Source organism: Lepidochelys olivacea (genome assembly GCF_965140295.1).
Source record: "Lepidochelys olivacea isolate rLepOli2 genome assembly, chromosome: 3".
Taxonomy (NCBI): domain Eukaryota; kingdom Metazoa; phylum Chordata; order Testudines; family Cheloniidae; genus Lepidochelys; species Lepidochelys olivacea.
Window position 1 is genome coordinate 4,128,841 of NC_140413.1, and position 26,940 is coordinate 4,155,780.

Here is a 26,940-nt window from a genome sequence, read left to right on the forward strand (position 1 = left end):
AAGAGCAGCCCAGGGAGCAGGTCAGTGCTGGGAGCAGAGTCAGAGAAGCAGCCTGCCGAGCAGACCTGTCCTGGGAGCGGAGCTGCAGCAGCCAGAGCCAGAGGGGCCAGAGAAGCAGCCCAGGGAGCAGGTCAGTGCTGGGAGCAGAGTCAGAGAAGCAGCCTGCCGAGCAGACCTGTCCTGGGAGCGGAGCTGCAGCAGCCAGAGCCAGAGGGGCCAGAGAAGCAGCCCAGGGAGCAGGTCAGTGCTGGGAGCAGAGTCAGAGAAGCAGCCTGCCGAGCAGACCTGTCCTGGGAGCGGAGCTGCAGCAACCAGAGCCAGAGGGGCCAGAGAAGCAGCCCAGGGAGCTGGAGGCAGAGCAGCAGCAGCAGCCTGGCTGAGACCGAGTGGTGCAGCTGGGCCTGGAGCAGCCCAGAGCTGGGTGCAGTGAGCAGCTGGGGAGAGCGAGGGGGACCCTGGGCAGTGGGCCCAGCACAGGGAGACGCCTCAGCCAAGGGGCTCTGCAGGCCAGGCTTGGATCGTAACCCCGACAGGGCGGGGGCGACACTGGGCAGAAGGGTCCTGCGACTTAGAGCCTGAGAGCGTGTGGCCACCACCAGAGCAAGTGTCCGACCCGCAGCCTCCCTGCAGCACAGCCAGGGCCGGAGCAGGAGGCCTCGGACTTACAAGGAGCAGACTGTGAACTGCCCGGACGTTCCAGGGACACTGTTTGTGATGTTCCCTGCCACAGAGCGGGGTGATGTGTTTCCTTTAACCTTTCCCATTATTCCTTATTCGTTTTAAAATTAATGGTTGATTAAATAACTTGCATTTGCTTTAACTTGTATGTAATGGTCAGTGGGTCAGAGAAGTGCCCAGTGCAGAGAGAGTACCCCGGAGTGGGGACACCCTAGCCCCTGTCCTCGGTGACCACAGCAGGGTTGGGGGTCGAGCCCCTCAGGAATCCTGGGCCCAGCCTTGTTGGGGTTACGAGGACTCTGCCAGACAGGAGAGTGGAAGGGGAGTCCTCAAGGGCAGGGAGGCCACTGGGTAAAGGAAGTGGGAGCGAGGACTCAGATCCTTTCGCTAGCCCACTTCACCGGGGTAGTGCAGAAGCCAGGAAAGTTCCCCACAAGAGCGGGGCTATTCCCCCACTTACACATGGATGGTGGCAAACATCAGTGAGCAGCTAACAGTCATTTTAAGCCCAGCACTGAAGTGCTGCAAGGTACTTGTGCATCACTTTGTTGAAACCACAGACATTCTTCCAGACGGGCAGGTCTGTCGTCAAGTGCTCACTCCCCCTAGCGTTGTCATTGCAATCCACGCACAGAACACTTTCCATGGCTCGAATGTGCTGTTCGGAAAGAACTTGCTGGTCAGTTGTATGGCGTCCAGCGATCCTACAATTGTAGGGATGTTGGTGCTTAGACCCTTTCTCCTCCTTAGCCTTTGCAACAAGGACCCTGTGAGGTGGAAGGGTCCCAGAGCTCAGGCTCCAGCCTAAGCCTGAATGTCTACACTGCAGTTAAACAGCCCCTTTAGCCCAAGCCCCATGAGCCTGAGTCTGCTGGCACAGGCCAGCCCCGGCGTCTAACTGCAGTGTAGATGTATCCTGTGGAAAATCACAGCAGCAAGATGGAGTTTGGAGTCACATGGGCAAGTCACATGTCCATGCATGACTCAGTTTGCAGGCGGCAGCCATTGCTCACATGCTCCCTTGAATGTTCCCAGGAAGGCTCCTCAGATGTGAATTGGAGTCTCCCAAGGTCCATTGTCAGTTAAGTGTTTCTTGATTGGGCACTTACTCAGAATAGTTCTTTCTCAAGAAGCTGACCAATTGCTTCACTGACGCTACGTAGAATCAAACACACTGAGATACAAGTACATAGCCAATATTCATAACTTCAAATACAAAAATGACACACACATACAGACAGCATATTCATAACGAGGAAATTACAACCTTTTCATAGACACCTCACTTGACCTCCTTTGTACAAGATTTGGTGCAACTATGGGACCTTGGTTGCAACAAGGATCCATGTGGTCACAGTTTATGTCAATAACGTCACATACCCTAAGCCAGGAGTCTCAAGCCTGCAGGCTGCATGAGGCCCACGGAGTTATTTCCCGCAGCCCGCCATAGGGGCCAACTCCACCGGCAGCCAAGCTCCCCTCACCCCCACACCCCTGCCTCGTCCCCCACCCCGAGCACGCCACATCCCTGCTCCTCCACCTACCTCCCAGGGCTTCTCACCACCAAACAGCTGTTTGGTGGTGCTTAGGACTTTCCAGGAGGGAGGAGTGGGGATGTGGCGCACCCAGGGAAGGAGGCGGAGAAGAGGCGGGGCCGGGGCGGAGATTTGTGGAACGGGTTGGAATGGGGCAGGGAGGGGGCAGAGTTGGGGCGGGGACTTTGGGAAAGGGTTTGGAATGGGGGCGGGGAAGAGGCGGGGCGGGGCCTCATGGAAAGGGTGGAGGGGGGGCAGGGCTGGGGCGGGGGTGTGGGGAGCTTTTGTATCTTTGCATGAAAAGGTTTCTCTGATGCGGCCCTCAGGCCAATGCACTAGTCCTCATGTGCCCCTCGTGGTGATTAGAGTCTGAGATCCCTGCCCTAAGCAGTCAGCTTGCAATGCATGGGCTGTAGCTGGCATGTGGATGCAGTAGGGCAAAGGGGCATAGGGGAGGGCAGGATTCAAAGCTAGTGCTCTTCCTTGGGCACCATGACAGGGGCGTGGCCTCTAGGGCTCACACACCCCACACTGACTCTACAGCTGGCTGTTACAGCACTTAGATCACCCCCCTCTCCTTGGCATCCCCCGCTGGCTAGCTTAGGCGGCTCCCTGCCTCGCAAACGTGGCTTCTGTGGATCGCAGGCTGCGGTGCCTCTCTCTCCCCAGTCATTGTATAGGAGCCTCACTCAGGGTCTGTGGATCACAGCCATTTTCGAGGCATCTAACAGCTAGCCATGGGGACGCGCCGTGTCCCAAGGCCCAGCTCCTTTCGTGCATTCAGGCCGGAGCGGGCGTCTGCACCAGAAAGGCTTCCACGGCACGGCTACTGAGCTGAGCCGTGCCGACATAGCGCCATACCGTAGACGCTTCCTGCAGTGACGCAAGCGGGTTTGCCACTGACGCCATGAATCCGTCTCTCCGAGAGGTAGGAGCAAGGTAGACCGAAGAATTCTTCCAACAGCCGATCCCCATCTGCACTGGGGCGGAGGCTGACCTAATTGCAGAGTTCAAGTGGCAAAATTTTTCCCAGCCGTGAGTGCCCTAGCTAAGTCGATCTAATTTGTAAGTGTAGACCACGCCTTAGGATTTCCTATACCTCAGGGGCACCAGAATCGGGGGGCCAAGGCCCCCCACTTTTTACCAGCCGTAAGGGCAAGCGGGAGAGGGGGGTGAGAAGAGCAAGTGGTGGTTGGGGTCTGGGGGAAAGAGGTGCATGGGAGCAGGGCCTCAGGGGAAGGTATGGTGCGAGGGTGGGGGCTCAGAGAGAAGGGGCAGTGCGGGGCAGAGCTTTGGGGAGAAGGGGCAGGGTAGAGGCAGGGCCTCAGGGAAGGGCACAGGAGGGGCGGGCCCTTGGGCGGAAAGGACGGTGCAGGGGGCAGGGCCACGGCTCGGACGCCGGTGCTTCCCCCCACTTTTAGAAAGCTTCCACTGCCCCTGCTACAGTGTCCATCGCTTTAGTATCTAAAGGCCTGATCCGCATTCCCCTGGAGTCAATACAACCCCATCTACGGCCCCCCCTGATTGCATCCTGGGTGCGTCCCCGCCCAGAGCTAGTTCTGGAAGCACTCCGCTCTCCCTAGGAACCTCCTTGCCAACATATCCTGTGCCGCTGATGCGGAGAACCGTGCGTTTCCAGGCGCACCGGATAAGAAATCGATGTAACAGATGGAGAATGGAAAACCCCACGTTGTCCTGAATGGAGTCGATCCCATCTGAGAGGAACTGATGAACGGCGCTTTAGGGCCACCGTTATCCTAACACAGAAATCATGACACGCAATTGCCTGGAATGGAGCTAAGAGGTGATATCCATCCAAATGGTCATCGGGAAGACCTGCGCGGAAAACAGCCCAGTTTGAACGGGATGGATAGGATTCAGAGAGCTTAGCGAGGTGGTAGATGGCTTTGTCTCTGGATGTAAGGAAACATTTGCACTCTTAAGGGGCCAGATCTCCTCTAACGGGGAGAAAACTAAAATGGGGGCAGACAATACAATTTGTGAGGCTCCCTTTGCCAAGTGTCCACAGGATCCTTGTTCCTTCGGGGAGCAGCGAGGGGCAGGGTTTGCAGCCCCGCTCCTCCAATTGGAACGACCAGTGTGGGAGGGGTATGTGATCCCCATAAGCCTGGATTTCAGTGTGGGAGCCACAGGCACCAAAGATCACGCATGCTGAGATCATGTAACTCCACGGCCCATGCCGGGCTCTTCCACAGCGGAGCACCTCTGCTGGAAACACCCGGCCAACCAGCCACTGCTCTGGGAACCTGCTCGGAGGACCACAGACGTAGGCTGCCCTTGAGCAAAGGAAGGCATCGCTCTATCAAATCCGTCCACCGCCCCCAGCATTGCGTAGCTCAGTGCAGGTTGGGAAGAGGCTCTGCAGACCACTTTGCCCCCTTCCTTGTAACCTTCCTTCCAGAGACACATGCACCTGGCCTGCCCCATGCCAGTGGCTGGGCCTCAGTGTTTTCCAGGCTCACTGCTACTCTAGATCCTTGAAAATCTCCTTGACCGTTGACCTTAAGAGATGCTCTTCCTGCGCCAGCCCCCTCACGAGACCCTGGCCTCAGTTCCAATGTTATGGAGCTTCCTTCCCAGACCTGAATCATCCAGCTTCCCTCCAGAGCTAACACAGAGCAGAAATTTTCCATGCATTAAGCCCCTCGAGGGATTAGTTTGTTGCTCTCTGTTTCATGTTCAAAGGGCAGGTCTCTCCGTTCCTCTGTGTCCGTCTCCTTTCCGTACCGACTGTTCCCTTCTCTGGCTGCAAGCCCCTGCCTTCGGCTTCACACAGAGAGGTCGTCTGGCAGAGCAAGGCAACGTCTGTTGATTGTCATATGCCGGGCTGTACATGAGGCAGTGTGAGGAACGCCAGCTGACCCCGGGGGAATGGGAATTGGGAACAGTGGAGGGCCATTTAAAAAAGAAGGGGTGATTTCTTCCACTATTGGAAATATCCATGCTTTCCAATAGGTGGCCCCCCAGAGTCGCTCTTTGGGGTTGGTGCTGGTATTTATTCAGCCCTGTACTTCTTCCTGTCCAGTATAGATTTGGGGTAGGAGGTGGTAGGGACCATTCATGCAGCTGTTCGTAGCCACCTAAATGCCCTGGGCTCGGCCCTTTGTTGTGAACTGGACCATTACTGGGTTGATGTCCCATTAGAGAGATGGAACGGAGGAGAAGTACCCCGTGAAAAACCTCGAGCGAGAAGTGGGGATTGAGGGATCGTCCAAAAGAAGAAGAGGGAAACTGAGAAAAAGGAGCATGGAGCTGGGGGAAGAGGAGCGAAAAATCCAAGGGGTGCAAAGAGAATGGGAAAAGGAGCAGACAGATTTTTCCCTCTCTCCCTCTAAGGGAACAGCAGCAACAGGGGGAACCCTGATTCACCTTCCCTGCCATAACTCCCTTGAGGTCACTGGTGCTTCCCCCAGGGTGAAGTTGGTGCAGTGTACGTGGCATATACAGGGCTTGGGAGAATGACAGAATGGATGAGCCAGTAGTCCGGGGCTCAAGAGAGCTGGGTTCAAGTCTCTGCTCTTCCATAGTCTTCTTGTGTGACCCCCGGAAACGTCTCCCAGGCATTCAATGCCTCAGTTTCCCCACGTGTACAATGAGGATGAGTGCCTTGCCTCACAGGGGGGTCATGAGGCTAAATACATTTAAAAAAGCAAGGTGCTCCAATGCTACTGTGATAGAGGGGCAGAGATCCTGTCCACACAGCATACAATCTAGCTAGTCTAATTTGTTTTTACATTTGGGAGAGAAGATGGGTTTACACTACAGAAAAGAAAGGTTTGCAGATTTGTCCATCTGTCTGTCTATGTATCTTAGGCGTGTCTCCAGCAGCCATCAACACAAGCCTCCAGAACCCATGGTGATGGACACTACATGAGAGCCTAGATAAAGAAGTGTAACGACCCCCCGCCAGAGGTCATCAGCGATCGGAAGGACCATCAGCACCGCACCACAGACCTCCATTACTTGAGTTAAAGGAGTAATTCCATTAATTGGTAGCAGTAGTAGGCTGTTATCCACTATCTGGTTCAGCCACTACAAGAGACACGGTACACACACCTGTCCCATAACTCCAGAAGACAGTAGTTTAGATTCCCATAGGCGACATCATAGGCAAAGCTGGGGCTCCAGGTTAGTGACTGCAGGGCAGAGTTAGGTGCTTCGCGGAATCCTGCAGCCTGTCCTTTTCTACCAGCCCCACAAATAAACCATATTTTTTTAAAGCAGGGAGAAAGAATCCAAAACTGCCTGGTCATGGCAGGATGGGACAGGGAGCCTGGGCATTGCCCGACCCTCCAGCTCATGACTGCACCGCTGCGAGGGCCATCCGCACCCCAGCACGCGGGCGGCAGGGAGCATTTTGTTAGAGCGGGCACTGTGGTTGGAGGGATCTGCAGGGTAGCAGGGATGGACCCAGATGCACATTCTCAGGGGACTCGTTTGCCCCTGTGCCAACTCTTCATGCACACCGGTGGGATCATCGTACACCCGTCCGGCACACATAAGGCCTGGCACACAGTGCTAGGTGGTGGAGAGGTGAGTTCGGCAGGGCAGTAGGGAAGAAGGTGCTCGGAGGTGGGGTTTCCATCGCACACCCCTGTCCTTTGGCAGAGGGAAGCCCGACTGTCTTTGCATTTTGGCTCTTAGAGCAGGATGTTCTTTGCCTGTCCTGTCCTGTTTGGTAACAAAGCGCAGAGCTGCGGGGGTTTAAATGCCGTGTAGGTGTGGGGTGAGTCACACCTTCATCCCCTCTTGGCCGAACTACAGCAACGCCACAGACCGGGGCCCAAAGACTTCAGCACGACAACTTGTCTCCTCAGCAACACAGGTGACCGCCCGCACATCACATCTGTCTTCTGCTCTCTATGCCGGCTTCCCAGAGAAGAGAGAACCAAGGTCTCAGTCTTCCTCTTCAAGCTCCTTCCATGGTCTGGGCCCAGAGTATCTACAACAGCCTAAAGCTCCATGCCAAAAACGTGGTCAATAGCTCAGCTCCTCTGGCATAACAGGTCTCTCAGCAATCAGGGGAAAGCTCGTCTGTCCAGGAGACAGAATTTCCTCAGGGGCTAGCCCAAGTCTGCTGAATACAAATTCCAAAACGTGATCCTTCACCACATATCCTCACCTCAGGGGGAGAAGTGCAAGAGAACAAACACGAGACAGATGTTGGTCACCTTATTTAAAGCCCTCCTGGAAGGCATTCAGTTACCAGTGATGAGTGTGGTATAAGAACCTATATAGACTATAACATAATACAATCCTTTCTGGCTCAGATTGGCCTGTCGCAGCTGGTACCTGAGCTCTCGATGTTGTCATGACATACTGAATAACTGTCCAACTCAAACAACTACAAACTATAGCCACAAGCAAACAGGCTTCTACACAGCTTGAGTCCCAGCTTTGTCTGTGTTGTTTACCAAGAACCACACCCTCCCTGAAGCTTTGTACACAGAGACACCTAGTGACTGAATAATGTACTGCAAGTGAACATATTACAGATGTACTGCACTTGGGAAAAGTTTATTTCTACAGTGTGCTTGTCAAGGGAGCTGGGTGAGGAATTTAGACTCCACCCTAGTACGATGCTTGGAACATGCTGGATGCATTTCTCCAGTCTCTCTGGTTCTAACCTAGCCCGCCTGCATTATCACAATTAAAAGACATGAATGGCTGGTGAAATCTGCATTAACAACAACAACAAAAATCACTCCCTGGAAGCCCAAGTTCAAATCCTGCCTGAGACCAAAGCTGAAATGAAAGGGATCCCCCAAGGACCCCATCACAGAGCCATCCCCAAATTGAATAGGGCTCACAGCCTGGAGCCCAGAGAGGCCCTAGACAGGCCAAAGGGAATGTTTCAGGCCAGAGCTACTCGACAGGAAAAGCCCTGTTGGGTTATCCAGCCCCTCTGCCTGGCCAGTGCAGAAGTGTCCCCTGCAGTGTAGGCGTCAACATCTCAGATGCGCTGGGGGAGCTGTGGTCTCCTGTGGTCTCCTTATTGCCTCTCAAGCGCCCCCTCGTGGATGGAGGTTGCTCTACAGCACCCTGCCTCTGGCCATCCCGTCTCTTCGGGGGCTCTTTAAGGACTCGCAGTTCACCAAGTTAATCAAACAGCCCCCAGAAGGGATCCCGTTTATTCAGTCCTCAGGGGGCCAGGGGCCCTCCAAGCCCCAGCCCTAGGTCAGTCTCTGGTTCCCAGCAGCCTTTCAACACACAACACAAACGTATACAGTCTTCACTCCAGGTTCAGCTGGGCATGGCCCCCTCCTCCCTGAGAGTCGGTCTGTCTGTCTGTCAGTCTCTCTCCTGCTTCTTGGGCAGGGTGTCCCCAATCCCCCCGCTCCTTGCAGCACTTTCTCCTGCTTTCTGCAGTCTCAGTTACTCTCCCTCCCCTTGGCCTGGGATCACTTGATTCCCCTGAGGTGGGGCTCCTCATGCAATCAGGACTGGCTTGGCCCCAGAGTCCCCAGCTAAAGGGCAAGCTACCCTGGTAAGGTCCTAAGGAGTGCAATGCGGGAAGGCGTGGGGGACAGGTGGAACTGAGGTTCATCAGCTGTGGCAGAAGCCCAGTTTGGAGGTGGGGAAGGGGCTAGTTACTGTCTTTCTCCCTTGCCAGTTCTGCTGATGGTGCAGTTCATGGGAAAAGAAACTTGGAATGGATCAGAAGTGTTGAGCTGGCCAGCTAGCATGGCCCTTTCTTACAACCCCTGCCTTTCTTTATCTCTTACCGTCCAGTACAGAGCATGGAGGGAGAAAGATACAGTGAGCTTTGTCCATCTCAGAGGCGGCTGACGTGTTGTAATTCTTCACAGCTTTTTCGCTGAGCCTCCATGCGTGAAGGGATCTGAAAATTCTCCTGATTAGATTTTTTGTTGTACAGATGTCCAGAAAATGAAACCATATGGCAGAGTGTAAAGAAATGACAGCTTCCCCGAGATGTTTTCATCCAGGAGACTAAAACAGTTTGGATCTATTTCCCCTCCCTCCTCCAATGTAGTAATAAAGCAATTAGAGTTTTCTCTTTATGAAAGAGGCGCTCGAGGAAGTGGCAGGGAGAAGAGGCCATTCATGCCTGTAGACACTCGTATTTAGACGCTGTTGTTGCTTTTAGAGCGAGGTAAATTGGAAGAGAATAAAAGGAAAATGTGGAAGATGCATTTCTCTTTTCAGTGATTGCTGTGAATTCATCCAACAGAGAAACAAATTCCTTCTGGGGCATTAAAACCTGGCTTGATTTTCCGCAGAAGCTCTGAAAAAATCAGATCAAATGACCACCTTGCTTTAGTGATCACCAGAAATGACTCAACGATTCTCATTGTTTGCATCTCTCCACAGGGGGCGCTGTTTTTCCCAGGTGCCATATTTCACTGGGATAACCCCCGATTCCAAATAGGAGGCAGGAGGGCTGTTTTCACTGCCCAGTTGTTGAAGAAGCCAGCTCTGCCAGGAGAAAGAACTAAGCATGTTACCCCACCCACCCCAGCAGGCCCAAAGGCAAGTCAACCAAAGTGCGCAGCCAGTGGGTATGGAAGGGTGCTGGTAAGATGCTTGCAGAGGCGGACTTACGGTGAAACACAGGGTGCCAGCTACAGGGGGCCCCCCAACGAGAGGGGGCCCCAGAGCCAGGCAGCTGTGGGGGCAGAAGCTTGGTTCGGCCGGTTCCAGGGGCTCCTGCTGCAGGCTCCACCCACACCCACCGGCAGCCAAGCTCCCCCCGCCCCTGCCTCTTCCCTGGGTGCGTCGCCTTCCCGCCCCTCCCAGCGCTTCCCCCACCACCAAACAGCTGTTTACCGGTGCTCAGGTTGCTCCAGGAGGGAGGGGGAGGAGTGGGGCCGCAGTGCACTTGCGGGAGGAGACGGAGAAGAGGTGGGGGCGGGGCCTTGGGGAAGGGGGTGAAAATGGGGCAGGACAGAGCAAAGGCGGGGCCCCCTAACTCCCCCCACACATACCCCACCCCCTGCTGTGAGCTGCTCAGGGCAGGGGTCTGGGGTGGGGCAGGGGATTGGGAGCACCCCTATGACCCCAACCCCCTGCCCTCCCTGACTCCTGGACCCCTCACATCCCCTCCACTCTGAGCACCAAACGGGAGCTCCTGCAAACCCCCCACATTCTCATCTGCACCCCTCGCACCAAATGGGAGCTGCCCCAGGTAAGCGCTCGACACCCCAACCTCCTGCCCCAACCCTGACCCCTTTCTGCATCCTGACTCCTGGCCAGACCCTGCACCCCGACTCCCTCCCAGACCCTGCCCCTCCAGCCCTGTCTCCTGAACCCTCTCACACCTCCCAGCCCCCTGCCCTCCCTGACTCCTGCACCCCCTCCCACATCCCCACCTGCACCCCTCGCACCAAACGGGAGCTGTCCCAGGTAAGCGCTCCACATTCCAACCCCCTGTCCCAGCCCTGAGCCCCCTCCCGCACCCCAGCTCCTGAGCAGACCCTGCACCCCAACCCCCAGCCTGCTCCCACACCCTAACTCCCTCCCAGACCCCGCACCCCCAATGCTTTTCTACGTTTGTTTTATAAAGCTCTTATCCAAAGCACTTTACAATAGTTAGCTAACAATACGAACTATAACTGGAGAGATCATTAAGTGGCCCGCCGAGACTCTCAGCGATTTTTCAAGTGGTCTGTGGGAAAATGAGTTCAACTACAAAAACAAACAAGGTCCCTCACTTTACTTTCATTTACTTCCTATTACTTACAGGAGGAGGATGAAGAAAAAAGAATAAGACCAGGGTCGGAGGGGAGATAAGAGAGACTGCTCTTTTTCTTGGCTGGGTCCCAAGGAGGGGTCCCCAGCATGAAGCTGAGCACAGGCCCCACTAACTCTAAATCTGCCACTGGATGCTTGACTGGCATCTGTCACTCAAAGGGGGTTGAAGGTCACTGATGTAGCCCGAACAGGTCGCTCAGCTATTCTGCAGTTCTGGGGGGAGCAGGGCAGCGTGGATCAAGCTGTATAAACATGACACACACACACACACTCACTGCCTCCTGTATATTTTGGTTCCCTGGAGATTAATCTGTTTGCTTCCTGCGTCCGTTGCAGAATCGGGTTATGAAATGTCACCACTGTGTCGTCACTTCTTTTGCATTATTATAATTTCAAAACTCACCAGCGTCAGATCCCTTAATCCAGATTTACGACATGTCTCAGGCAGATGCTCCTCGCCAGTCCTGCCGGAGGGTTTATTAAACCTCTATCAAAGCAGAGTTTGGTTTTCCCCCTTTCTCTTGGCAATCAGCCCCTGACATTCTGGCTGGCCCGCTGCTCCCTTGTTGTGACGAGAGGCAGGGCTAATGATCTGAGTATGGTGCTGGGTGCTGGAAATGTCCAAATTCTAATCCCAGCTCCGCCACTGACTCGGCCACGGCCACAGGCAAGTCACTTTGCTCACAAGTTTCAAAAGCTGCCGCTTGTTTTGCAGGCCTGCTTGTTTGGGTGCCTGGGGCCTGGTGTGCGAAGCGGCTGACAACTCACCGCTCCAGCTAAAGCCAATGGGAGCTGCAAGCAGGGTGGGATGGAAGGTGCTGACTTTATCCCTTAGGGGCCAGATTTTCAGCAGAGCTCTGCGTGCTGCGGGGAGGAGCAGGGATGGTATGGAGCACTTATGCCAGCTCTCGATCAGGCAGATATTGCCCCAGGCCAGAACTGGCCAGTTAGGGCAGCATTAAGTCCCTTTTGCACCACCGGAGTGTGAGGAGAGGGAGCAAGGAGCCCTGCCCCCACGCACGGCCCATGGAAGAACCAGCCATGGCTGCGCTCCCTATGCTCAGCGGGAGTGCAGGAGGCATTCTGCTTCTCCCTGGTCTTTGCCCTGGAGCACGGGGACCCCCCACTGCAGGGCTGGGCAGTCTACTCCTTGCACAGTGCTTCGATGCTGCCGTGACAGCTGCTTTAGAAAGACCCCTCTGCAGCCAGGCCGAGCTCTTGGAGCTGTTTGAATCCCACCCCTGGCTACTGCAGCTGAGCCCCTCCTCCCCACAAGCTAAGAGTGCTTTCTGACAGCCGAACACACAGTCTTTGTGGACCATTCAGAGAGACTTATGTTAGCTGGGCGAAAAATAAGTGCCCAGCATAGAAATGCTTTTCTAGGCCTCCCCTTTCCGACCCACGCTGACTCACGATCCGCCTGACCCACGCTGTATTGGAAACCACTGTCCCAGGAGCAGCCTAGGGACGCAATGGTGGCTCTTAGGGGACGTCTACACTGCGATTGGACACCTGCGGCTGGCCCGTGCCGGCTGACTCGGGCTTGCGGGCCTCGAGCTAAAGGGCTGTGATATTGTGGGGTAGACGTTTGGGCTCAGGCTGGACCCCGCAAGGTGGGAGGGTGCCAGAGCTCGGGCTGCAGCCAGAGCTTGCATGCCTACACTGCAATTCACCAGCCCCTTAGCCCGAGCCAGCACAAGTCAGCTGGCACAGGCCAGCCGTGGGTTTTTAATTGCAGTGTGAACATCCCCTGAGAGTCACACTTCATTTCCTCTTTACGGGGCACCAAAGAGCCACTTTGCTCTCCCCTTGTACCAGGGCCAATCAATGCGCCTGCATTCTCCCTGCCTGTGATGTGGCAGGGCTTCTCAGCAGTGATAAATGCAAAGAAATGCAGATTGGAGAAAACAATCTCAAAGACACGAATGCAGTGCCGGGGGCTCAGTGAGCTGTCACCATTCACGAAAGCGATCTTGGCGTCACCGTGGATAGTTCTCTGCAAACATCCATTCAATTATTCAGCAGCAGGCAAAAAAGCGAACAGAATGTTAGGAACCATTAGGAAAGGGATAGAAAATAAGACAGAAAAATATCACAGTGCCACTATATAAATCCTGACTGCACCCACACCTTGATTACTGTGTCCAGTTCTGGTTGCCCATCTCCAAAAGGGTATAATGAAACCAGAAAAGGTTCAGAGAAGGGCAGCAAAGATGATCGAGGATATGGAGCGGCTTCCAGATGAGGAGAGTCTAAAAAGATTAGAGTTATTCAGCTTAGAAAAAAAAATGATGAATGGGGGGGATCTGATAGAATCATGAACGGTGTAGAAAACGTGAATAGAGAAATGTTATTTACCCTTTCCTATCCTCCAAAAACTAGGACAAAATTAAGAGGCAGCAGGTTTAATACAAATAAGAGGAGGTATTTTTTTCACACAACACCCAATTAACCTGTGGAACTCATTGCCTTGGGATGTTGTGATGACCAAAAGTATACCTGGGTTAAAAAGAGAAGTGGATAAGTTCCTGGAGGATAGGTCTGTCAATGGCTATCACCTAGGTGGTCAAGGATGTAAGCCCATGCTCAGAGTGACCCTAAACCTCTCTTTGCAAGAAGCCAGGAGGAGAAGACAGGGGTGAGTCTCTCCAAAATTGCAGTGTTCTGTTCATTCCCTCTGGGGCACCTGGCACTGGCCACTGTCGGAAGACAGGATACTGGGCTAGATGGACCGTTGGTCTGACCCAATATGGCAGCTCTTATGTTCTCCCCAGCTCGACAAGCTCACTGCCATGCCTAGTCGCCTTTAAGTAGGTTATTTGTCCAAATATAAGCACATAAAGAGACAAAACCAGTTCCTCAGCTCACTCTTTGTCCTAGGATTTCCTGGCCTCCCCTGCCAGGGGTCTCCAGTAATCCTGTGCCAGCCAGGTCCCTTCTCACAGCCAGTTCTCATGCAGCCAGCTCTGTTCCCCTTCCTGAATGCCGGCCCCAGAGCTGCATCTCTGAGCCCCTGGCCCTTCGTTCCGGGACTCCTCACCAGAGTGAGCTCCATGACTCTGCGGTTCCTCTCCCCTGCACGGCCTCCTCTTCCTGCCCTTTGAGAGGCCTTTGTAGCCCCCGGGGCACCCCACCCTTTCATTGGCTCAGTTGGGCCCACTTGCTCTGACCCAGAAGAGCTGGTCCTGCTCCCCTGTGACAGTCGTGACATCAAAAGCATTGTACCGGTCTGCTATTAACGCCTTCAGTGGGCGCGTTTCTCCATTCAGCAGTGGCTTGCCATATATTCAGTTTGATTTTTGCAACATTTTGGTGTATTTTTCCTTGGACTTTGTGCCTCTTGGTGAATTATCCCTGTGTCTGCTGCATTTATTCTCTGCATTTGGATGGGAGCTTTTCCACTAGATTTGTGCGTATCTATTGCTCCTGGTAGACTTTGTGTGGGTCCTCTGTGTGTTCTCCTTTGATCTCCTGCTGCTTTTGTCCCTAGGAGTAACTTATCCCAAATTAGTCAATCTTTTAAGATTTGAGGAGCACCTGAGCTGGCCACTTGGTGCAGTCTGGCAATACAAGGGGCTGTTGTCACTCCAGAGCGGTGAAAAAGCACCTTTCATTGGGGACTCTTTTTGTGGGTTGAAAACGCACTTCAGGCGCTTCTAAGATTTTACACGGCTCCTTCTGCTGACGTACCCAGCTGCTGCCTGAACACGTGCAGCCTTTGCCCTTCACAGCTAATGGCTGCCGTTATTTTGTTTTCTTCTTTATCCAGACCCCTTGCAATTTTTCCACTGTGATCTAAAGAATGTCCATTTACTAAATACCTCCCCTTTCATGTCCAGCTACTCAGGGACACGACTCAGATCCCACAGTGATGAGAGGGATAAGAACCTACGCAGAAGAGAACAGGAATAGAAGAGGGTTGAAAAGTGCTACATACGAGCTGTTGTTTATTATCATTCCGGTGATTCGGTGGAAATATTATTTAGACCACACTAGCGCTTGGAGACCACCCAGTCACGACTGGGGTTGCATTGTACTGGGCGCTGTACCAACCCAGAGTCCCTGCCCTCAAAAGATTAGAAGCCTCATGCTGGATGCTGTTGCAGGTGCTGGTCCAGCACAATCTCCACCTCTCAGTATGGCAACACTCCAGCCTCAGTTTCCCCCTCAGATGAACTCAGGCACACCTGGAGGTTTCAAAGACCGTCCCCCTCTTGGGGTCTGGATACAGTTCCTTCAGCCCTCCCATGCTCAAACAGCACCTCCTCTGGTCAGCAGGGTTCGCCACAGCCCTGGGAGGAACTACAAGTCCCAGCATGACCGTTCTTAAAGGATCCAAGCCTTAGCATGAGGCTGGCTGTCCCCGGGCTGCAAGGCGTATACTCTGTGTTTCTTCTTTGTTCTTTGCTGCTTGTTTGCTTGCAAACCAAAGCTTGGTTTATTGCAACGCCAGTTCGCTCCCATAAGTCCTCCTCTGCAGTTCTGCCTAACACACAGGAGGGGAGGGTTTTTTTAAAAGATGAGCTGATGTATTGTAGAAAATGTGGCCCCCTTCTAGGCCCAAATGCCCCCCCCCCCGCCCTTCTGCCCTGTGTGTTACTCAGAGAAACCCACTGACACCTGCCACATATTCCTCCCCACAGATAGCGCTTTGGGCAGAAGCTCCATAACCAGCCAGCACGGAGTAAATCGTGGGTTGATGCATCACGAGATGTGGGATATGCCACACGAGATGGAGGCTTTAAGGAAATAAAGGATCCGATCCTGGTACCAGCTACACAGCAGTGTAAATCCAGAAAAACGTGACTTTATTGCTATTTGCATTTGTGTTAGAGTCTCATGTAGAGGCCTGCGAGGCCACGGCTGAAATCGGGGGCCTGTTGCGTTAGGTGCTGTACAGACAGATAGCAAGAGGCCTGGTCTACACTTAAAAGCTTTGCTGGCATAGTGATGTCAGTGAGGGGTGTGAGGACATGGTTATCCCAGCTAAAAAGTCCTTTTGCCAGTCGAGCTTATTACCTTTGGGGAACTGGTACAAGCAACGTCTCCATTAGGAGGGTTTGCTGGTTGAGCTAGACTGGTGTATTTATACTGGCAAATCCTTTCCAGTGTTGACACAGCCTGAGACAGTCCCTGGCCCAAAGCCCTGACAATCTAAATCAGTGGCCCTCAACCTATTGACCATTGTGGGCCGCATGTGCAGCTCTATTTGTGTGATCTGGGCTGCAGCCACACAATATATGTACTGCCGAGGATGGCACATGGTTGCAGCGGTGTGCTGATTGGGCCGCAAGTGGCCTGTGGACCGCAGGCCGAGAACCACTCATCTAAATGGACAAGACAAAGGAGGAAAGAGGAAACAGGCAGCGAGAGGGGAACTAAAGAACCCAAGGTCACAAACAGGTCAATGAAGAGCACCCAGGTCTCCTGGATCCCAGTCCAGTGCCTTACCCATGAGATTAGACTGCCTCCCTTGATATTAACGGAGCCGTTCTGGGTCTACTCCAGTGTCCCTAGGGTCAGGCTCTGGCCCAGTGACACAATGCAGTAACCTCCCTTGTGCACAGGGTCACAACATGCTCTACAGGGGGGATCAAGTTGTGAATTAAGGAAGAGAGAAAAGTTTTCGGGCGAGGTTTCCAGTAACTCAGGGACTCGCGGTATGTCTACACTGCAATAAAAGATCCTCAGCAGCAAGTCTCAGAGCCCAGGTCAGCTGACTCGGGCTAAAAATATCCATGTAGACATTTGGGTTCAGGCTGGATCCCGGGCTTGGAGACCCTTCCCAGCTCCAGCCCAAGCCCAAATCCATACACTGCTCTGTTTAACCCCATAGCATGGGCCTGAGTCAGTTGACCCAGACTCTGAGACTCGCTGCTGGGGGTTTGTTATTGCGTGTAGACCTGCCCTTAGTGGTACCGTCGGGAGGCTGAGGCAGCAAAGCCGTTGGGAGCTGGACACCGGGTGTGAGGTGGGACGCATGAGCAGAGGGGTAACTCTGAGGTCAGGGATGCGGGCTGAGGCCTGGGTGACCCCTGTGGCGTTGGGATGGGAAGTCAGCGGGATGGGGCGGGGATGTGAGGAGTGGAGAAGAGGTGGGGGGTGAAGTCAGCGCGTGGGGTGAGCAGGTTACAAGGGGTGAGAGAGCGGAGAGGTGGGATGCAGATCGGAGCAGCAAAGTGAGCGGATGGATAGGACAGGTGATCAAACGCCGCGGTGATGGGTGCGGGAGAAGAGCCTGCCCAGCAGGTCAGAGGAGTCAATCCTGTTTTCATGCATACACCCTTAATGCAACTGGAGGAGAGAAATACAGCAGCTGGTGTGAACTGGTGCATCTCCCTTGTTTTCCATGGAGTGTTGCTCACCTACTCCGTCACCAGCAGGGGACCTGGCCCAACCCAGCTGCCCTCCACACAGCCCCGCTTGTCCTCCGAAAGCAGCTCAGCCCATTCCTCGCAAGGTGAGGGCTGATGAAGAGGGTACTTCATCGTCTGAGTCTCCCTGAGAGCTGGCTCCTTGGCGGGGCTGCCCTCTTCAGCCCTCCCATGTTAACAAGATCTCACTTACAGACATCGGCCGCAGTGTGACAGTATCTCTGGGCCGTGCCATGGGAGGAGACGTTAGCTTCAAAACAAGAGGCGTACTAGGTATAAAAATACCCCTTTCCAGTAGCGTATCGGCCGCAGCCTTTCCACCAGCAAAGGGGAAACCTACACGCATTAACGCTCAGGGCTCTTGGCTACGCGGTGGGCCCCTGCCCGTACCCGTACAGCCTTCCCCATGCATCCTTCGTTCTTTCTAGCTAGCAAGTGCATGACCCTGATGGACCTGGCCTGGATTCAAACCAGTGAGGCAAAGCACTGAAAAGCTGGCCAGCCTGCTGTCCATTTCCTGAGCTAGAGGAAGTGTTATTGGGCTTCCGAGCTGTCCCTTGGGAAGGGCAAAACCGGGTGATTGCCCTGGGCCCCGCACTTTGATGAAATCTGGACTGTCCCGACATGTAACCCTTTGTCCCCTTTAGGGACGGCCCTGTTGGGCTTACTCCGCTTTTGCTATGAGGATGCATAGAAAATGCAATCGAGGGCACTGTGTTACCTACTACTCTTGAATTATATGCTGACCTCCCACAGTGCTGGAAAGATGATACATAACTTGCTCCCGTACCTGCCTGCTTGCCTGCACTTCAGAGTGGAATGCAAGAGCCGGGGTGCTGCTGACCATATAGCTTGACGGATGCCTCCCCCAACGGCAGATCCTGTTCCCCAGAAGTTACTCAGACTTGTATCAGCCCTCGCCCTGTACATCATTCAGGAAGCGTGTCTTGGCCTGGCCACAGGTGCACAGCGTCCAGCCACTTTGGAAATATTCCCAGAGAGATTTCTCTGCTCAAGCGGCTTCTCTCGCCTGTTTCGTTGTTGTCACCCTGTATCCTACGGGGAGAGCGGTGGGGGTGGAGATCAAAGAACTAAGCTTAAACTCTCCTGCCAGTGTAATTGAATTAAGCTTCTTAATAAAGCCGGGTGTTGTTTTTCTAATTCCCCTCCAGACTCTCTAATGCTATTACCCCAAACACAGCACCGTTTAAATAGCTTATTATTGATGGGTTTGGAAAGCAAGCTCGCTGCGTATATAGCAGACACACAGCACCGGCTCGGAAGGAACGGGAGGATGGTGGCTGGCATCTTATAAATATAGAGATTAGATTAAAAAGCGGGACGGCGCAAAGCGGCTTTTAAATGGTGAGGGGCCGAATCCAGCTCCCATTGATATCACGGATATCTTCAGCTGCTCTTGGATCAGGCCCTAAGAGAGGTCAAGGCCACGTTTACACTGAGATTTTAGCCAATGGTGCAAAGGCCTAGTGTACAGACAGTTTACACCAGTGCAGTGTCTCCTGGTGGAGATTGCTCTGCCCTTGTGTAAATTGTGTCTGCACTAGGTGGCTAATATCCCAGGGCAGACAAGGCCTGATGGATGGTTCCGTTCTGTCTTCAGGTCAGTGGGACGACCTGTGTCAGTGTCTGAACAAAGGTGTCACAGTCAGAGGAGTGGTGGAGCGTAGGAATCGCTCAGCCCGACAATCCACCTGGCCCAGTGCCCTGTCTCAGCACCAGCTGCTTCGAATGAAGATGCAAAAACTCTGCAGCAGACAGATGTGGGATAATCTGCCCTCCTCCATAGCACTGGAAGGGACCTTGAGAGGCCATCTAGTCCAGTCCCCTGCACTCATGGCAGGACTGAATATTAGCTAGACCATCCCTGACAGCCATTTGTCCAACCTGTTCTTAAAGACCCTCCAGTGCCATAGGTTCCACAACCTCCCTAGGTAACGTGTTCCAGGACTCCCTGCATCACCTTCTTAGTGGGGTTTTGAACCAGTGGATCTCTGGCCCCCTGACAATGCCTCCCTGCACAGTGCCCCAAGGAACACCTGCAGCCCACCCCCTGGCACAACAGGAATGTGGCATTTCGGCTGTATTTCACGTCTCACGCATTAGTTGCTTTCTTCCTATTTTTAGCAGTCTTGTCAATGGCAGCCTCTGTACTGCTGGTGAGTTTGGGGTCATCTTCAGCTTAGGTAAAAAAGCAGGAAACTACCCCAGAAAAAACTGTCAAAAACCAGGCCCTGCCAAGCATGGGATCTGTCCTCCCCGAGGTATTCGCATTCTTAGGAGTTTTGTGCCAACGGCTGCTCCATGAACACACAAAGGGGATAACAGACCCCTTGTCTAGAGACAAGCACACAGGATATAAGGGGCACAAAATTTGCAATGCCAAGCACCATGCAACTTTTGCATACAAGTGGATTATTTATAATCTGATAGGAACTTTGCACACAACCATAATATCTGCCTGGACTTAATCATACCTTATTTCAAATTTAAATATGTCTGGCTTCAGCTTCCAGCCGTTGGTTCTTGTTCTGTTTTTCTCCAATAGATTCAAGAGCCTGGTAATAACTGGCGTTTTCTCCCCATGAAGGTGCCTGTACATGGATCAAGTGACCCCTTTGAGCTCTTCAGATCTCTAAGTATAGGGTATTTTCCAAGTCCTCAGATCATTTTAGTGGCTGTTCTTGGCAACCTTTCCAAACTTTCAACATCCTTCTGCTCTGACCCAGGGCCAGTCTACATCAGCACTTCCACCCCACCATTGCTACCATTTATGTTGGGAGACGTATCATGTGCAAGCAGTCTGTGAGTTGTGGATTTCAAGGTACAATTTGTCCAAAATGAGATCAGAGTGAAGGGGGGCAAAATAGTGATCCTCTTCTTAATGTCTGCCCCATGTGATGAATGTGGGAGTTTGGGTGATAGTTCTTTATTCCAATAAGTGCTTCAGTTTCCCTCTGTGCCTAGTATTACTATGTGCTGAGTAAAGAGCAGGAGACATGAGGTGTCTTGTCACATAACAGTCTGGGGTGACAGGAATGGGTCATTTAGGACTGGCAGGGACCAACCCAGGTCAATGGAAGACCTTATAGAGACAAAGGACACCCCAAGTTGACACCAATCAATGGAAGGCTCCCAGCTTGGCTGCGTGGAGCGCACGTGAAGTCAGGAGGAAGACAAGAGGAGGAGGTGACAGGAGGCCATAAGAAGAACAGGGTGCAGAGCAGGGAGAGCTGCAGGCCCACCTGGAACTAAGACAAAGAGGCAGAGAAAGGAAACCAGGATGGTTCCTACAGCAGCGTGGCTCACGAGATCCTGGGCTTGGCCTGTGTGAGCTGTCTTCACCTTTGCTTCTCTGTGCTAACCTAACAACTTCCTGATGCTGCATTCCAGTTGACTAACAAACCATACTCTGTTTTAAAAGGCTGCCTAGTGTCACTGAAAGTATTTGCTGAGGTGCATTGACCCCTGCAGAGGGGAAAGGTCTCTCAACAGAGCTCATGGTGTGAAATAGGAGTGCTGGCAACAGAGGCTCAGTCTCAGAGGCTTTGAGGCTGTGTTACCTGGGGTTTTCTTAACGTGAAACTATGGTAACTAGTCTTTTTTTTAAGGCAGTTTCAGGATATAAATCAGTGGGAACACAGCTCCTCCATCTGATGAATGATTGGTACACACAAGAGTGCTTTCACCCAAAAAATCCTTGTTTTTAATTAATAATTGTTTAGAGCACCCCAGATAGAGTTACCCAAAGTCAGAGATGGTGTTGAGTGGTCAGAAGCAGGTTTCTGGTGATCAGCCTTCTTCCTAGCCACTGGAGAACTGGATGTTTGTCTCCTAGGTCATTGAAAAATTTCTCCAAATTACGCTTTCCAGAAAGAGATTAGTTGGGTTGCTCAAAACAAAGCACATATCTCATAATAACCCCTACAGGGCTAACAATTTTCCTAGCATCAGCAAAATAACTCCTATTTCCACTTATCAGCAAAGCAACTCCCAGCAAGAAACACAGAGTCAGACTCTCAAATCTACACTTCCCATTTACATTATCTACACTTCCTCCCATTCTCATGAATCTGTCACTTTATCTGTCCGTATTAGCGACACTGCAGCTATGCAGCTATTTGCCTGCTTAGGTAAAGGCCAAATTATTCCTGACTACATGGTGTTTTCACTTCCAATTAATGGTGGCTGAGTACACAAAATGGCTGTGGTTATGTCGAGTCCAGTTCTCTCGTAACAGCTGCGTAGAGTCATAGAATCATAGGCCTGGAAGGGACCTCGAGAGGTCATCTAGTCTTTCCAACGGAAGAAGTTAAGCTGACTGGTCTGTAATTCCCTGGGTTGTCCTTATTTCCCTTTTTATAGATGGGCACTATATTTGCCCTTTTCCAGTCTTCTGGAATCTCTCTCGTCTTCCATGACTTTTCAAAGATAATCGCTAATGGCTCAGATATATCCTTAGTCAGCTCCTTGAGTATTCCAGAATGCATTTCATCAGGCCCTGGTGATTTGAAGACATCTAGCTAGTCTAAGTGATTTTTAATTTGTTCTTTTCCTATTTTAGCCTTTGATCCTACCTCATTTTCACTGGCATTCACTATGTTAGATGCCCAAACACCACCAAACTTCTTGCTGAAAACTGAAACAAAGAAGTTTCTGTTATTGTTTTTTCCCCCTCATTGAGTAACGGGCCTACCCTGTCCTGGGTCTTCCTCTTGCTTCTAATGTAGTTGTAGAATGTTTTCTTGTTACCCTTTATGTCTTTAGCTAGTTTGATCTTGTTTTGTGCCTTGGCCTTTCTAATTTTGTCCCTACATGCTTGTGTTAGTTGTTTATATTCATCTTTTGTAATTTGACCTAGTTTCCACTTTTTGTAGGACTCTTTTTTGATTTTTAGATCATTGAAGATTTCCTGGTTAAGCCAGCCTGGTCTCTTGCCAGACTTCCTGTCTTTTCTACGTAGTGGGATAGTTTGCTCTTGTGCCCTTAATAATGTCTCTTTGAAAAACTGCCAGCTGTCTTCTATTGTTCTTCCCCTTAGACTTGCTTCCCGTGGGATCTTACCTACCAACTCCCTGAGTTTGCTGAAGTCTGTCTTCTTGAAATCCATTGTCTTTATTGTGCTGTTCTCCCTCCTACCATTCCTTAGAATCATGAACTCGACCATTTCATGATCACTTTCACCCAAGCTGCCTTCCACTTTCAAATTCTCACCCAGTTCCTCCCTATTTGTCAAAATCAAATCTAGAACAGCCTCTCCCCTGGTAGCTTTCTGCACCTTCTGAAATAAAAAATTGTCTCCAGTACGTTCCAAGAACTTGTTGGATAATCTGTGCCCTGCTGGGTTATTTTCCCAGCAGATGTCTGGGTAGCTAAAGTCCCCCATCACCGCCAAGTCCTGGGCTTTGGATGATTTTGTTAGTTGCTTAAAGGAAGCCTCATCCACCTCTTCTTCCTGGTTAGGTGGCCTGTAGTAGACCCCGACCATGACATCACCCTTGGTTTTTACCCCTTTTATCCTTACCCAGAGACTTTCAACAAGTCTGTCTCCTATTTCTATCTCAACCTCAGTCCAAGTGTATGCATTTTAATATATAAGGCAACATCTGCTCCCTCTCCCCCCTGCCTGTCCTTCCTGAACAAGCTGTACCCTTCTATACCAATATTCCAGTCATTCATATTATCCCACCAGGTCTCTGTGATGCCAACTATGTCATAGTTGTGTTTATTTACTAGCATTTTGAGTTCTTCCTGCTTATTCCCCATACTTCTCACATTAGTATACAGACATCTGAGATCCTGATTTGATTCCCCTCCCCCAGTTCTGTCTTGTCTCTCTTTTTTCCCTGCTATAACAGCCCAGGCTCCCCACAAATTCTGACCCTTTCCCCAGGTCTCCATGTTCTTGACTTACCTGTGGGCTTTGGTCACCTGCCCCCTTCGAACCTAGTTTAAAGCCCTCCTCACGAGGTTAGCCAGTGTGTAGCCAAATATACTCTTTCCCTTCCTCGATAGGTGGACCCCATCCGTGCTTAGCAGTCCTTCTTCCTGGAACAGCATCCCGTGGTCAACGAAGCCAAAGCTCTCCTGGCAACGCCATCTTCGCAGTCAGGCATTCACCTCCAGGATGCATCGGTCTCTGCCTGGGCCCCTACTCTTGGCCCACCGAAGGGGTGCCTCCCACAGACTCTTTCATAGTAGAAGCATAGCACAGAGCCTGTGGATCCATGACTCTGCAATCCGAGAATAACTGGCAGTTTCTGCTAGAATGATGTGCTGGGAACTAGTAAAGTGCTGATATTTCTTATGAATATCAAACAGCTTCCATTAAGAAGACATAGGCACCGACTCCGTGGGTGCTCTGGGGCTGGAGCACCCATGGGGGAAAAATGAGCCCATCAGCACCTCCCCCTCCCCCCAGCGCCTCCTGCCTGCTGCTGGCCCCCGCCAATCAGTGCCTCCCTCTCCCTCCCCGTGCCTCCCACCCGCCACAGTCAGCTGTGTCGCAGCGTGCAGCAGGCTGGGAGGGAGCGGGGAGGAGTAGGGATGTAGCATGGGCTCAGAGAAGGGGCAGAACTGGGCAGGAAGAGGCGGGGTGGGGGTGAAGCGGGGGTGGGAAGAGGCAGGGCCTTGGGGGAAGGGGTGGAGCGGGGTTGGGGCCTGGGGCAAAGGTGGGGATCGAGCACTTGGAAACTCGGCGCCCGTGTAAGAAGGCACTGCTATCTGGAGTCTTACGTTCAAAGAGAAAAGTCACAAAGAAATAGCTGGACCCAGGGCCCCTCTCCCCCGCTGTCCCTTCCGACTTTCTAACACAATCTATTTCCTATTGAAAGAACACAGCATACGCTCTGCTTAAGTGATTACACATCTTGTGAACACACCTAAGCCAGCAAAGCTTCTTGATGGCAAATTAGGAAGCAAGATTTTGCTAAACAGGGTCGATGAGATAATTAGTGACAAAGGGGAGAGGATATGCTCAGATGCAAAGTCTCTCTGTGATTTTGGGATTCCCAAGAGTCAGCGATGATGGTGCATATGTGATTAATAGCGATGAATATGGCAAGGTAACAAGTGCTTGAATGCTTATGGATCAATGTCCGATCAGCTAAAGCACAAGATGGGGTACTGGTTTGTGCTACACTAGTGAACATGATGATAGACTCCTTATGCAGCAGTCTATAATGCACAGGGAATAAAGCCTGCATGATCAAGGGGGACTTCAGTCTGAGCACCAGATGTTGTAGATCTCATGTTGCCAGTACTAAAATATCCTTGCAATTTCTACACATATAGGTGATAATTTCCTAACTCAAAAAGTGTTGCAGTCAACATGGAGGAATTCTATATTAGACCTTATCCTAACAGAGAAAGAGGCACTGATCTCAGAACTAAAAGTTAATGCTAGCTTAGGTATAAGGTATAACTTTTATAATGTGCAAGCGGAATAAAGTCCAGACCAGTAATATGTATACTTGGTGCTTTATTAGGGCCAGTTTTCTAAAACTGAAAATAATTGAGCCAAATCAGTTGGGAGGAAGACTTTAATCAGAAAAAATGTGAATGATAACTGGGAATTATTTAAGAACACCTCCCTAGATGCCAAAAACACCACAATCTCATAACTGAAGAAGAAATCTGTGCTGGTTAAAAAACCAACCTGGTTTAGAGGAGAAGTGAAGGCAGCTGTAAAAAAAAATAAATTTATATATATAATGTATAACAAATAGAAGACAGGGAAAGTTGATAGTAATTTATATAAATCAGAAGCTAGGAATTGTAGGAAGTTGATAAGGAAAGCAAAATGACACAAGGAGAAATTTCTGGACAGCGGAGTTAAGGACAAAAAAAAGGAGTATTTAAAATATATTAGGAACAAAAAAAATGCTGACCATGGTACTGGTCCACTACTAGATGGAAATGATAGGATTATCAATAATAATGCAGATAAGGCAAAAGGGTTCAATAAATATTTGTTTTCTATCTGGGGGAAAAAACACATAATGCAATCTCATCATATGGTGATTGGTAACAACTCTTTCTATTTCACTAGTATTTCTGGAGGTGGTTAAACAGTAGCTACTAAAGTTAGACATTTTTAAATCAGTGGTTCCAGATAACTTGAATCCAAGAATTTTTAAAGAGCTGGCTGGGGAGCTCACTGGACTATCAATGTTGATTTTTCAGTAAGTCTTGGAGCCCTGGGGAAGTTCCAGAAGACTGGAAGAAAGCTAATATTGTGCCAGTTTTTAGTCAGCCTGACATCGCTCCCAGGCAAGATAATGGAGCAGCTGATATGGGACTTGATTAATAAAGAACTAAAGGAGGTAATGTAATTACTGCAAATCAACATGGGTTTATGAAAAATAGAGCCAGTCAAAATAACTTTATCTTTTTTTAATGAGATTACAAGGTTGGTTGATAGAGGTAACAGTGTTGAATTGATATAATATACTGAGACGTCTGTAAGGTGTTTAATGTGGTACTGCACAACACTGATTTAAAAATCTAGAATATTAAATTAATATGGCACACATTAAATGCATTCAAAACTGACTAACTGATAGGGGACTTGCCATCAAGCAGGTCTGCTTCCTGTGTGGTCCCGGAGGGAAGAGTCTTTTGGCCCTATGCTATTTAACATCTTTATCAATGATGTGGAAGAAAACGTAAAATCATCACTGATGAAGTTTGCCCAGATGACCAATTGGATGTAAAGCGCTACCGGATCCGAGTTCTCCGCTCACACCAGTGGTAGCATTAAACACCCACATTGGACAGGCCAAGCTAAAAGGCAGATAAGAATGAGGCCCTTTGAATTCCACAGCTCAGCTGTGGTGCAGAACTCCATCCTGAAATCTATTTGTTTGTTCACAGCTGCCTTGGCTTACATGGAAGCACAGTATAAAATCCTGTATCACTCTCAGCTCATGCTGAGATGGCTCCTCCACGTGAAATGCCTTGATTAGGATTCTGTTTGCCATAATTGTAATGCTGCGGGTGATTTCCTCATATGCGGTGGACACATCCTATTACTGTTAATTACCAGAAGGATGCCCACCAACACACTGAACAGACAGCAGGTTTGTCTCCAGCCTGGGAGGTACAAATTGGAGAGAGTCCAGCAGACGGCAACGAACATGATCAGGGGACTGGAGCACATGACTTATGAAGAGAGGCTGAGGGAACTGGGTTTATTTGGTCTGCGGAAGAGAAGAATGGGGGGGGATTTGATAGCAGCCTTCAACTACTTGAAGGGGGTTCCAAAGAGGATGGAGCTCAGCTGTTCTCAGTGGTGGCAGATGACAGAACAAGGAGCAACGGTCTCAAGTTGCAGTGGGGGAGGTCTAGGTTGGATGTTAGGAAAAACGTTTTCACTAGGAGGGTGGTGAAACACTGGAATGGGTTCCCTAGGGAGGTGGTGGAATCTCCATCTGTAGAGGTATTTAAGGCCCGGCTTGACAAAGCCCTGGCTGGGATGATTTAGTTGGGGTTGGTCCTGCTTTGAGCAGGGGGTTGGACTAGCTGACCTCCTGAGGTCCCTTCCAAACCTAATCTTCTATGATTCTATGACAGTCGACCCACAGATCCTTTATTTCCCAGCA

The 26,940-nt window shown here is 51.2% G+C and overlaps 1 protein-coding gene across 1 annotated transcript in view; it reads right to left on the reverse strand.

Annotated features, from left to right (window-relative positions):
• CIB4 (calcium and integrin binding family member 4) overlaps positions 1 to 26,940 on the reverse strand; it is a gene marked incomplete at both ends in the record, with an annotated part of 110,109 nt that overhangs the window by 47,458 nt on the left and 35,711 nt on the right. Inside the window, one exon of the mRNA XM_084624056.1 lies at positions 23,253 to 23,284. Coding sequence (XP_084480182.1) covers positions 23,253 to 23,284 — 32 coding nt within the window. The remainder of the gene's footprint in view (positions 1 to 23,252; positions 23,285 to 26,940) is intronic.